Here is a 13093-nt window from a genome sequence, read left to right on the forward strand (position 1 = left end):
AATTCTTCTTCTCTTGAACCAAAGGTCAAATTTTGCACAGATGTGTAGAATTGATGTCTTTCAAAATGTTACGTGGGAAAAATGAATCAAATACAACATGGCTGAAAGGGGTGTATTTATGTAAATGTCCACATTGCCTCAATATGTTTGTGTCACTAAATCAAATGTCATTTTGAATGATGGGTTTTCAAATCTAATAGGCTTTAAGGTGACACACCCCTGAAGTACCATAAACAATTTCACCTTGATATGTCAAAATATGACTGAATTTCAGCTGTTTGAACTTGGACCAAATCTGACAATGCTCGCTATTGGAGAAACAGCTTTTTTTATTATCCAGTTACTGAACTTTGTGTAGTTCGACCGTGTCCCTCGGGGGCTCATGTGGGGGGTGCTCCGAGAGTATGGGGTACCGGATTCCCTGATCGGGGCTGTAATTGAAATAGAGCTGTTTCAACCTTGGCTGAATCTAACAACGCTAACCACAGGAGAAACAGCTTACTTTTTTGTACAATAACTGAACATGCCAATACTCAGCACTGAGAATAACTCAACGAGCTGGAACGGTGACCTGCAAAGTATAAGGTCATAGGTTCAAATCAAGCCACACTGAGTCTGTCTTAAATTATCATATATGTTTAGTTAAACAGGATGACATCGTTCTGAAGTACCATGCGCAATTTCACCTTGATATGTCAAAAGATCATTGAATTACAGCTGTTTAAACTTTGTCCGAATCGAACAAGCCATGCTAAAGGAGATACGGCACTTTTTTTTTGGACAGAAACTGACAAGATCCTCAGACTTGCGGGTAGCTCAATGGGTTGAAACGTTATCCTACAAAGCGCAAGGTCACAGGTTCGAATCCAGGCACAGTCTTTTGGCCTGTCATAATTTTGATTACTTGTTTAGTTAAACAGGCAGACATCATTCTGAAATACTATGCGCAATTTCATACAGTTTAAACTTAAAATGTCAATCGTTTCTTAACCTTTGTCCCAAAGCTGACAAAAAAACTAATACTCATATCACAAAGTCGGAGCACAGCTCGATAATCAGCGTGCAGCATGCAGTGCGGCATGTCCAAAAACGCAAAGACTTGTGGGAAATAGTTTGGTTACAACAGCCTTGCGAGGGATTTCAGTTGTTGTGTTTGTTCAGTTAGATGTTTGTAATGTTATTGTTGGTTAGTTAATATAATCTTGTTGGTCACCCTGATTGTGTATGTTGTGTAGTTTAATGGGACCAGAGAGTCGGCTGCTAAACCATCACAGGCTATTCTTGCAAGGAGCTGAATATGAACGCTGCCCTAGCCCAGTTGCCCACATGACTTTAGTTAGTTGTGCATTGACTGAGAGTCTGGAATTGTTTTAGGCCAAACATTTAGTCGCTGTGCTCTCTTGTTGTCCAAGTCTCGATCTTCTGCAGTGTACATGTTTATAATATTTTGCCATTTTGCGGAGGAACCCGCATCGCTGCTTGCAACTATATTTGTATTTTGTTTTTTTATTTAATTTTCACAACGTCCCAACTTTTTGGGAATTGGGGTTGTAAAATACTTTGTTTTCACAAGTGTCAAGTGAAATAAAGATACACTTACTTCTTTAGGTGTGTAGGAGCTGGCAAGAGTCACCACCGACCAGAAGCTGATGCCAATAAGCATGATAAACTTCCTGTTGTACCGGTCGCCTAGGTAACCAAATAACGGTGCTAGAAACATGTAGCTGCAGATGAAAACTGGGAGGCAAAGTAGGACCAAAATTACAAACAGCATTATATATAATATTAGAAACGTCATTTAATATGTCAAACTCTTCCCCCACCTGTCTGAAGCAAGCCTGACTTTCCATCATCAATACCAAAATACCGCTCAATATCAGGAAGAACACCTGTGTAAAACAGAGGTTGTCCATAGTGAATGTGGTTTTTCACAGTTAAAGCAATGACATACACATATCTTATTTTGTAAATATTCTTATTACACATTTGTTTATTTCTAAAGTCTGAGAACCCCAGAAAAACTTTAATTTGACATTGAATTATCTCTTTATGATGCCCCATCATACCAGCTACAGTGAACCTGTCCATGTAGTTGAGTAGGTTGATGTAGCAAAGGACACCAACGGTAACCGTTGCTCTAATATTAGAAACGCCGCTGGCTGGTTCCTCCTCATCACGTTGGACAGGCTTCATCCTCGGGTCTTCCGACCCTTCATTCTCGCTGTCGTCTGTAATAAAGGGCATTGAGTCGGAAGTGGGGTCGTCGGTAGACATGGCTAAAAAAAGAACAATAAATCATATTGTATATTATTTTCCTGATGTAAGCACAGGTCTCTATCATCAGGGCCTGCTACAGACCATAATTGAAAGAAAAATAACAGCATTGATACATAGCTACATAACATTAAAACCTAACATATAAGCTAGATAAACGACAGAGAGAAACAGACTCGATGTTAACTTCAAAGGGGGTAGACAGAGTATGTTTTTGCTCCACTGCTACTGAACACCTTAAAGCTAGGAAGGGTAGAGCTACATGGATGTACAAACTTATATGGTTTGGCTCCAGTCTCGAGATGCCAGTTGACAGAAACACCTACTAGCATACATACGCAATATCTGCAAGCCTAACGTGTGTGTAAAAGCGTCTTCTCCGTTTGAAATGTATTTTCCTTTTGCTCCTAGTCGGTCATTAGCCAAGTAGTCTAGTTTCTCGGCCTGATGTGTTAATATTTCAAAGATTATGGTCAGTTAGTAAACAAACAATCTAACTAATTTAACCTTGTACTAGTGTTATGAAATAGCTTCACGTTAATACAAAGCCTGCCATACCACTAGCTTATAAACTGTTAGCTAGTTTGACACTACTAATTATGCTAGTAGTAGCTAGTAGCCAACAGTCTACTAGCTAGTAGCCTAGCTAGCTAGCTACAGACAGTACTGTAGCTGCTTTAATCAATGCTGATCATTCTAAAAGATAGCACTGGATAGCCAGTGCTGGATAGCCAGTGCTATCTTAATTAAATGTGCTACATATGGTGACAAACGTTAAATGAACTAAATGAGTAAAATTAGTGCAATATCTAAATGTCCAGGTGCTTTTTATATTTTTACTTATACCAACAATCTACGTTTTTATTGTTTACATTTCAACATAGCTACCTGTAACCTGGCTTGATGTTGCTCACAATGCGTCTGAATTGTTGCTGCGAAGCTAATGCGAGGCTTCGTCCTTAAAAAAATCCCTGGTGCCACCTTTAGCTGACACTTTATATATTAACTTTACAGACAATGGCCAACATGTCTACTATGCGCTGTGAGACGAAATGACCCAATTACACTGAACTCGAGTTTTTTTTAAAAGCACTGCACTTTTATCTTAATCCCGTCGCAGCCATGTTGACTACCTATACTTCCGCCAACACTCACATGACTATTGCAACACGACCAGTTTCTTACAGTTAACAACCCTCAGTCGTTGACCTTTTCGCAAATAACTTTATCCACAAAATTATGTACATTTGCATTCAGTTACACAGTTCCATTAGATCTTATAGGCAATAAATTATCTAAGAGTTGACCAGCCATATTTTTATTCCAAAACAATTTCCAAATACTTTGTTCACAAACACACTTGAAATTAATACAAATATAAACAATTAAAAAATTGGTGCACACATTTCCACCACTAAGAAAACAAAGGCGCAATTGTGGTTTATTTTAAGCATGTAATTTATTTTTGAAATTGTGAAATGCTTAAATTGAAGTTGACCCCAAAAAGTGGTTATATATATTTATATATATTCAGTCTTAGTTGTGTGTCTTTGGTCTGTTGCCGAAGGGAGGAAACTTGCACCAGTAATCCTTGCATCAACAGTCAATGATCAGGCCCACACCTCAATAACATCACCATCCTCCATGTCCAGTTGGGATGGTGTCTGGATATTTGTGACCTTTGACCCATCGAACAGGAAGTGCACTTTTCGCCTTGCATCAGTGACAACATTTGAAAGATACTGGGTGAGAATTGAACCAAGAGGAGCACACTGGGAAGGGAAATTGAAAAAAGAGGGGTTAAGAATGCGTTCTGTAAATGGTGCCTGCCTGATTATATATCAACAACCAATCACAATATGTATATACACCGATCAGCCATAACATTTTGACCACCTGCCAAATATCATATAGGTCCCCTTTTTGCCACCAAAACATCTCTGACCTGTCGAAGCATGGATTCCACTAGACCTCTGAAGATGTGATGTGGTATCTGGCACCAAGACCTTAACAGCAGATCCTTAAGTCCTTTAACCCTTGTGCTGCCTTCGGGTCACATGACCCAAAGGTTCATAACGAACCATCGTTGTGTTTACCCAATAGAAAAACAAATTAAAATAATTTTCTTTTAACCTTCGCCATGCTCCTCCGCGTCGAGAGGAGCCAGCTGAGGTGGCTCGGGCATCTGATCAGGTTGCCTCCTGGACGCCTCCCTGGTGAGGTGTTCTGGGCATGTCCCACTGGGAAGACCCAGGACACGCTGGAGGGACTATGTCTCTCGGCTGGCCTGGGAGCGCCTCGGGGTCCCCCAGGAAGAGCTGGTGGAAGGGGAGAGGGAAGTCTGGGCCTCCTTGCTTAGGTTGCTGCCCCCGCAACCCGACCCCTGGATAAGCGGTAGATGACGAGACAAGAGACCTTCGCTATGTGGGGGGTCTTCGACAGCCCAACGTTTAAAAGAAAATGCTTCATGCGGTAAAGTTGTCGCAATACGATGGTGGGTCACAATGATTGATGGGTCAGAATGACCCGAAGATAACACAAGGGTTAAGTTGCGAGGTGGGGCCTCCATGGATCTGACTTGTTTGTCCAGCACATCCCACAGATGCGCGATTAGATGAAATCAGGGGAATGCAGTGTCACGCATTCGCCATGAGACTCACCCATTTCAACAATTTCTCATGCTAAGAAATAAGGGATGACTTGTCCTGCTATATACATTAATGGACGAGATGCAGGCATACTGAGAAGATAGTTGTTTTTTTACTCTGTATAACTCAAAACACAACTATACTCAACAACTCAAGAGATACATCCACATGAATGGCAGGACTCACGGTTTCCCAGCAGAACATTGCCCAAAGTACCACACTGCCTCCGCTGGCTTGACTTCTTACATTTACATTTATTCATTTAGCAGACGCTTTTATCCAAAGCGACTTCCAAGAGAGAGCTTTACAAAAGAGCATAGGTCACTGATCATAACAACGAGATTGTCCCAAACATTGCAAGTAGCCAAAACATGAAGCATACATTGTGAAAAAGCTAAACAAGTGCCAAAAGGGAGGACCCATAAGAGCATGCAGTTATACAAGTTACAAATTAAAACAACATGAACCACTTCTTCCTATGGTGCCATGTGTTCCTCAGGTAAGCGACCACACGCACTCAGCCATCAAGGTGATGTAAAAGAAAATGTGATTCATCCAACCAGGCCACGTTCTTCGATTGCTCCTTGGTCGAGTTCTGATGCTCAAGTGCCCATTACAGGCACTTTCGGCAGTGGACAGGGGTCAGCATGAGCACAAGAACCCAACTGATTTATTGGCGGGCCAATATTATCGGACAATATTAGCCATTTTGACATCGGTATCGGCATTTTTAATGGCCAATATTTTTTTTTATAGATATAGATATTATATTTAGTTATGAGTGTTGGCGTTGCATATTTTGTCCACCAGAGGGCACTCTACTAAATATTTGTATCGATATCAGCCTTAAAAATACTTTATTGGTCGGGCTCTAATGAGCACCCTGACTGGTCTGCCTTTACGCAGCCCCATACACAACAAATTACGAAGCACTGTGTGCTCTGACACCTTTCTATCAAAAACCAGCATGAACTTTTTCAACAATCTCAGCTTGTCTGTTGGATTGGACCACACAAAGCAGCCTTTGCTCCCCATGTGCATCAATAATCCCATGACGGTACACCACTTTGGTACTGACCACTGCAGACCGGGAACACCCCCCAAGAGCTGAAGTTTTGTAGATGCTCTGACCCTCTGACCCAGTCATTTAGCCATCACAATTTGGCCCTGTCAATGTTGCTCAAATTCTTACGCTTGCCCATTTTTCACATCAACTTTGAGGACAAAATGTAAATGTTCAATATATCCCACCTACTGACAGTTGCCATGATAACAATATAGTCAGTGTTATTCATTTTACCTGTCATTGGTCATGATGTTATGGCTTATCAGTGTATAAAAGTTCTGAAAAACAAAAGACAGACAGTACTGTGCAAAAGTATTAGGCACAATAAAAATAAAAAAGGTTAAGGAAAAACGCTTTAAGAAATAAATAAATGAAAAAAATGTAACAAAAGGTTTAGCGAAATTGTACTTTTATACTGCTGCACAAATAAAACATTTCTATTACATGTATTTATTTGATTAAATGTTGCATTCAGATTTACTATCATTCTGATTTATTTTTAATACAAATAGGTACGGTACAAAACGTTTGCCAAACTTTCTGCATCACTATTAGTATCCTCATCTGCCTCCTCACCGACAAGACACCAGAGATGTAGCCTACTAATTAATAAACTCCTTTGCGCAGTGTTGTTCTTTATTACAAATTAAATAAAAGTCGCCCTTGTGTACACACCATTCGTGTACCCTCATCGAAATTCAAGAAAAGCTGTAGCATTAAATTGAAGAAATACAGTATAAGACATTATTTGTGTAAAAAATCTTGGGTGCCCAAGACTTCTGCACAGTATTGTAAGTGGTGACCTTGGCTTAGAGCCATGGTTGGCCATTTTGCACGCATTCTGTGGTGCTCATTGCTAACATTGATACGAAAAACTAATAGTCAAATAAAAAAGTTGTCTTATTGTTAATGAATTAGCTTTAAATTATGTATTTTTGGCTAAGAACAAGGGGTTGTCACCACTACTTCCCATGGCTATGATTAGAGCCAATCAGTTTCCTCAAGAATAGAAACCAGACCATGGAAACTACTAATACTCACTTTATGTATGGAAAACTCCTGCGCTGAGCCTTTCTCCTTACCCTGCAGTCGCAGAGTGATCATGCCACCTTTGTCCATGGGGTCCAATTTCTCATCTGCTGCTATGATGACACAATCTGACAAGCATGGAGACATCATTAATGAGGGCATATATAATGGTATATGCTCATTTAAAAAGGTCCCTTGGAACACCTTGTTATCAGACCCACCTATGATGTCAACAATTCCCAGGCCCAGTTCATTGGCTGAGGAGTGTACAGGAAGCTCAGTATCACTCCTCAGCAGTAGAATCCGTGACGGCGGGACCTTGAGCTTCGCTGACAGCTGATCCACTGCCTTGCTCAAGGGGGCTGTCTACATATGACAGGGCCATAGAAGAATCATAAAATTGCGTTTGCAAAAACCTTGATTGTGCAGACTACTCTTGGGTTAACTCCCTTAATGATATACAAAAAGCAGTAAGATGAGATGAGCTGAGGTAAAAGGCTGTCACTATCACAGAACAATCAATAGACCTTACATTCTCTACATAAGCAAAATGGTATCATGGACTGAGAAAAGTTTGGGAATTGTTTTCAGAAATTGCAGAGCCCAAACTTGAGGTACCACCAGGAAGGTAATTTACATACATGTTGAGTTCATAAAAAAGACTTCTTAACTTCTAATTACTCAATAACAGAATTGGAAGAAGAAATAATATGCCTCAATTCATACAGAAATCACTGGGATCTTGTAAAGATCTGTACGACAGCGGAACTTGAGCGTGAACTCGCGTGATGTCAGCGGGATTTCCTCTTTGGTGATGGGCTGGCTCCTGGACCTGGCCTTGCTTGCAGATAGGATGATGTTGTCATCGTCAGTGTCATCAAGCTGGGTGGGGTATTCAAGCTCTATGGCCTTAACCTCCGGTGGAGGTGAGAGGAGAGAGCCAAGCGCATCTAACTTTCTATCGATCTCTCTGTGTAGGTGAGAAAGAATGAGAGAGATGCAAAGTGTGAACAATGCTGATGTAACCATTGACCACAAATGCGCATGCATGCATTATATAGAAAATCCTGTCTACTGTACCTACAAAATATGGATCTTAACTCACCGGATCTTTTGATTGGCACGCTTGGATACTTTCATTGCTGGGCTATCTGGAGGTGGGGGTGGAGAGGGGGAGCGAATGTCTATTCTGAATGGGAGAAAGAGGAGAGAGGGAGGTTTGATTCTGTCACATCTTTGATTAATAGATTTTCTGTCAATGGTTCCATATGATCAGCTTCTAGAAAAGTGAATTGGTCTTATGACTCAACTCATACATCGCTGCTGCCATCTGCCTTTCACTTAATGTACTACAAAAATGTGACAAGCCTGCTTAACCCAAAGGAAATTCGAGACAATGTCAAGTCATCTCTTCCTTCCAGCGAGGTATGAAAACGCACTGCTTCAAACTCTACCTGGACTCATTACTTAAGCAGCATTTAGATTCCTTCTCATGGTTTAGGATAAATTGACCTTTTTGGGGGGGTATGTTGTATTTGAGATCTTGTTTTGGCATTGTCTTGTGAAAAGACTACACCTGCAAAAAATTACTTATTATTGAGATAACATTGTTGTTGCGGCACTGTCTTTTTGTTGAATTATGCAACGTTGTAATTGAGATACTGTTCTTGTAAAATACAAAACATTCCATAGCAATAACCTGGGTAATACTGTTAGAACCATTTACTACTAGTCCTTGATTATTGCTGCACTTACAATAACTACAGCTACCAACTACAAAAATTAAGAAACCACTGCACCTTTTTCTTTAATTGGAAAAAAAGTTGAGAAGGACAATTTTGAGTGAGGAACAGAAGGGTAAAATTTGCAGTGGCCTCTTAAATTGTACCCTTCTATTCCTCACTCAAAATTGTCCTTTTCGAAAAAAAAGAAAACATTTAAAGAAAAAGGTGCAGTGGTTTAAATTCTTTACAGAGCTGTATATGCACTATTTGTATGTTGTTTTGGATAAAAGGATCTTCTAAGTTAATTGAAATGAATGCACAGTGCCCGTGATAAAGTCAGTGATTATGATGTCAGTGAAACACACAAATACAGAAATTGGACTATAGATAAAATAAATAAACATAAAATAAGACATCTACAGAGCTTCAGGCTGACCCAGAGCAATCTGGAGTGGTGGTTTCAGCCCGTACCATACACCGCACACTAAACAAAGTAGAACTCCATGGGCAAAGACCAAGGAGGAAAACACTATTGAAAGGCACAAAAAGGCAAGACTGTTTGCAAAAACATTCAAAGGTAAGTCACAGTCTCCCTGGGATAATGTTCTAAGGATGGATGAAACCAAAATAGAGATTAAAAAAGACATTAAAAAAGAAACTGTTGGTGTCCTTTTACCGCTGCTCTGAGGAGTCAGTGTTGAGCTATGACATCTTGCTGTGGTTTGCCAGCTGCACGGCAGCAGAAAGAAAGGTACTCCAGAAGGTCATTAACACCCCACAAAAAGTCATTGGTGCTCTCTTCCACCTCTTGACATCTATAAAACACGCTGCCTCAGATAAGGCCACAGCATCCTCAGAGACTCAACACACCCTGGTCACCACTTATTTGAACTGTTGCCCTCAGAGAGGTGCTTTAGGACCATCAAAGCAAAAACATACAGGCTGAGAAACAGCTTCTATTACAGAGCTATCAAAGCACTTAACAATGCACAAAACTGACCTGTATTTCTCTGTTGTGTAATATGTGTTGTGTTTTTACTTGTTTTTACTTAAACTGAGTATTTATAGTGTAAATATGTATAGTCTACAGTCAAAAGTATATGTCGTGTGGGCTCTGTGTCTTGTTTTTAAGGGATGGCTTATGCATGTGTATAATCTGTGATGGGGATGGGAATGTTTGTGTTGTGGTGCGAACTGTACAATACCCAGCACGGGTCTGTGCTTTCTGCTGCTCTGCTCTTTCATCCGCTCACGAACAGACACTCTGTTGATTGCCGTGCGAGGACTATTAATAGGACACGGCTGCAGGCCTTCAGCGAGATTGAGTGGCCAACACAGATTGGTGGAGCCCAAATTGAACTGGATACAAGAAGACTTACAGCGGCGAGATGGGGGAGAACCGAACAAAGGATTCTACGACCAGCCAAGGCGACGGGTTGGAGATCCACAGTTGCTTTCCTCCGCGATACTAGCCCCTTCACGAACTGCTGCTGTTACAGGGTCTATGCTGTCTACTACGTTCGAGTCCCGAGGGAAGGGGAGCGGAGACATTGGACAAGCAAGATTGTCCTGTGCTTTCAAATATAAGAAAAAGGAACGGTGACTCCAACATCCATTACCCAGTTATCCAGTTTGTTTGCCATTGACAGGTTTGAAGCAGTACGAAATCCAGTTCCTGGCGTTCTCGAGGGGACCCCGAGGAGTGATGTCACCCAGGCGGGAGAAACCACATCAAACTAGAGAGGGTACAATTTCTGGGGAAATTGTAGGGTGTGCTTGCTTGCTTCAGATGCAGGTGGGTCCGTTTTCCCCTTCAAGTGATATTTTCAAGCATTTAGGCCGAATCCCAATACTCCCCCTTACCCCTTCCCCTTACTTTATCCCTAGCCCTTGGCCCTCGAAACTAAGGGGTAAGGGCTACATAGCCCTAAGAAATGGGACACCACTTGGTTACAGGTACGTCATCTAGCACGTATCGATATCTCCAAAGCAAGTAGTGTTTGGCACTGATTTAAACGAAATTCGCTGCTAATGGAGTTTACTTTAAACTGTAGACATGGTAGTCAAAGAAATGCGGGACTGTTGTGCAATTCAGCACTGTAATATTAGCGTACCAAACTAGCGATTTTTAGAAACGTTTCAATTAGGAAAATGGTTGCAAATATATATGTTCATGACTGTATATAACACAAAACAAGACTGTCATAATTTTTTTATCAATTAATTAAGCCGAAAATATTATATTTAGCGGACTCTGGATGATCTGGCCGCCATTGTTGCCGGTCGCGCAGTTTTCACATAGCCCTCGGTTTCAAGTAAGCTCCCGACCTCACTTGGTTTTAAGGGGTGTATACCCCTTAGTCTTAGCCCTTCCCCTAGCTCAAAAAGAGTATTGGGACACCACTAGCTCTCACGGGAACGCGCAAAACGAAGGGGAAGGGGTAAGGGGAAGGGGTAAGGGGGAGTATTGGGATTCGGCCTTAGCCTACTCATATTGCATGATTCATTAAGAACAGCCTTTGAAACAAGGAACCCCCTTTGAAACAAGCTACTGTAACAACGTTGTCACTGGCAATATTTCAGATAGAATTGCGATTCAAATAGTACCGTCTGCTAACTGAAAATAAGCCACACAAAACTTAAATAAGTTCGATATTAATTTAGGGGGACATGGCTAATTCAAAAGCAGTTTGCTAGAGGCAAGCTAGCTGCCGTTCCTATCCACACTCCAATGATTGTTTGAAAGCGCAGGAAATTAGAATGTTTCTTTTGTAAGGGATAATTAAGCAATAAGCCCCAAGAGGCCGTGGTTTGCGCTGATTTTAGAACAGGTAAGGAAAGTTGTTGGGCACGACGCAAAGCTTAGTTTTCGCCAGTTTTGTTTCGCCATGAAGGGGCTTATTTCCCAGATAATGACCGGCGTTCTATACATTATCCTGCTTATTACACGGCTACTTGCCAACAAAAATAACTTAACACAGTGTGTCTTTTTACAATGTATGTATTTGTTACCATTCGTATTGATGATCAGCAGAGAAATAGTTTGCCAAAGACGTTGAACTTCATAGACTTTGAGCATTATTTTGGCTTCAAATCAGCTGACGTCGCTAAGCAACAGAGTACGCTGTCGTCAATGGAGGCTGACAGGCTCTCACGTAGCAAACAAATCAACGTTTTTACAGCAATCTATATTAAAATCTCACCACCTGGCTGTTTTCACAATAGTCATATCGTCATAAAATTTCCCTCAGTTTTTTCATGTCAAATTGAACTATGAAATTAGCTACAAAAAATACCTAAAAGACGAGGCGGTCTCACGGGTGACCTGCACTCGCTCAAATTTCAAAGACTGTCATAACCTAAAACTAAAATGCGAGATTTTTTTGGAAAGCAGAAGATTTTTTGGGGGTGGTATTTTTCACTAATCCAAGCTCCAATTTGCGAGCTAGAAAGTCTCTATCACGTTGTACCCATGCGTCGTTGCTAACGTGTGTTGACGTGGTGACGTAGCTAGCACAGGTTACCCTTCGTCGACAAAAGGCACTTTGTCCCTACAAAAATGTTGTAACCTCCTAAACTGTGCAACGGAACGTAAATCCAAATAGAATCAACGCAATCGAGACCAAGACGAACCTTTTGACATCGACGTTGTCTATGTAGTACAAATATTGACTGAGCCTTAGGGGCGCAAAAATAAACAATAATAAATAATAATAATATATGTGAGATAACAATGGTTTTTGCTCGCCGAAGGCATGCACACCACAATGAGAAAAAATTGGTTGAGTCAAGAAGTGGAAGTGCAACAAACCACACACACATAGGATTAAGAAAAGTAATGTGACACATTACTTACATGCAAGTCTGAAATTGGCTTAATGTTACGGTGTTCTTTTCCCAGACAAGCTGTCAAAAATCCACCCGTTAAATTTGTGTTATATTGAGAATTTTGTTTAAAGTAGGCCAATCTAATCAAAATATCTGATTGTCCATGTGCAACTGATATACTTTTCCAGACTTCCCACCTCAACAAACCAGACAGCAGAGGTCTCACACACAGGTAAACACAATAGGACATATTTCAAAAGCACTGAAGTGTACGACTGCAGTTCCAAGACCATTATGTTCCCTTGATAATATATATTTGTAAAATTACATATATTACTCAGCTGGAGGAGTGGTGTTAGCCTACTGGTTGGTTGGAAGAGAAGGAGGCGAAATGAAGAGGCAGCGCTCAGGAGGAAACTTAGAAAGTAAATTCTAATCAGATTTTAAACAACTTGTTGGTTGCCCAACATGAGGAAGACAGCCTGCTTCTTCAACGACTAATTAGGCCTCTCAAGGGTAAATGA

At 40.9% G+C, this 13093-nt stretch overlaps 2 protein-coding genes across 4 annotated transcripts in view; both read right to left on the reverse strand.

The window, feature by feature from the left end:
- Window positions 1-3462, reverse strand: part of spns1 (SPNS lysolipid transporter 1, lysophospholipid) — a 38479-nt gene extending 35017 nt beyond the window's left edge. The window contains exons 1-4 of one of the 3 annotated variants that reach the window (XM_084678905.1): window positions 3163-3462; window positions 2067-2276; window positions 1824-1889; window positions 1601-1737 (exon numbers count right to left, since the gene is read on the reverse strand). In XM_084678905.1, the coding sequence (XP_084535031.1) occupies window positions 1601-1737; window positions 1824-1889; window positions 2067-2274 (411 nt within the window). In that variant the 5' untranslated portion in view covers window positions 2275-2276; window positions 3163-3462. Of the gene's footprint in view, window positions 1-1600; window positions 1738-1823; window positions 1890-2066; window positions 2277-2550; window positions 2723-3162 lie in introns of those variants that run through there. The other 2 variants (XM_084678907.1, XM_084678906.1) reach the window with 2 other exon arrangements.
- A 252-nt stretch (window positions 3463-3714) lies between these two features.
- nfatc2ip (nuclear factor of activated T cells 2 interacting protein) overlaps window positions 3715-13093 on the reverse strand; it is a 68134-nt gene continuing 58755 nt past the window's right edge. The window contains exons 5-9 of the mRNA XM_084678908.1: window positions 8123-8206; window positions 7744-7987; window positions 7239-7383; window positions 7030-7145; window positions 3715-4046 (exon numbers count right to left, since the gene is read on the reverse strand). Coding sequence (XP_084535034.1) covers window positions 3885-4046; window positions 7030-7145; window positions 7239-7383; window positions 7744-7987; window positions 8123-8206 — 751 coding nt within the window. The 3' untranslated portion in view covers window positions 3715-3884. The remainder of the gene's footprint in view (window positions 4047-7029; window positions 7146-7238; window positions 7384-7743; window positions 7988-8122; window positions 8207-13093) is intronic.

Source organism: Hypomesus nipponensis, chromosome 17, assembly GCF_054491055.1.
Source record: "Hypomesus nipponensis isolate SF chromosome 17, ASM5449105v1, whole genome shotgun sequence".
Lineage (NCBI taxonomy): Eukaryota > Metazoa > Chordata > Actinopteri > Osmeriformes > Osmeridae > Hypomesus > Hypomesus nipponensis.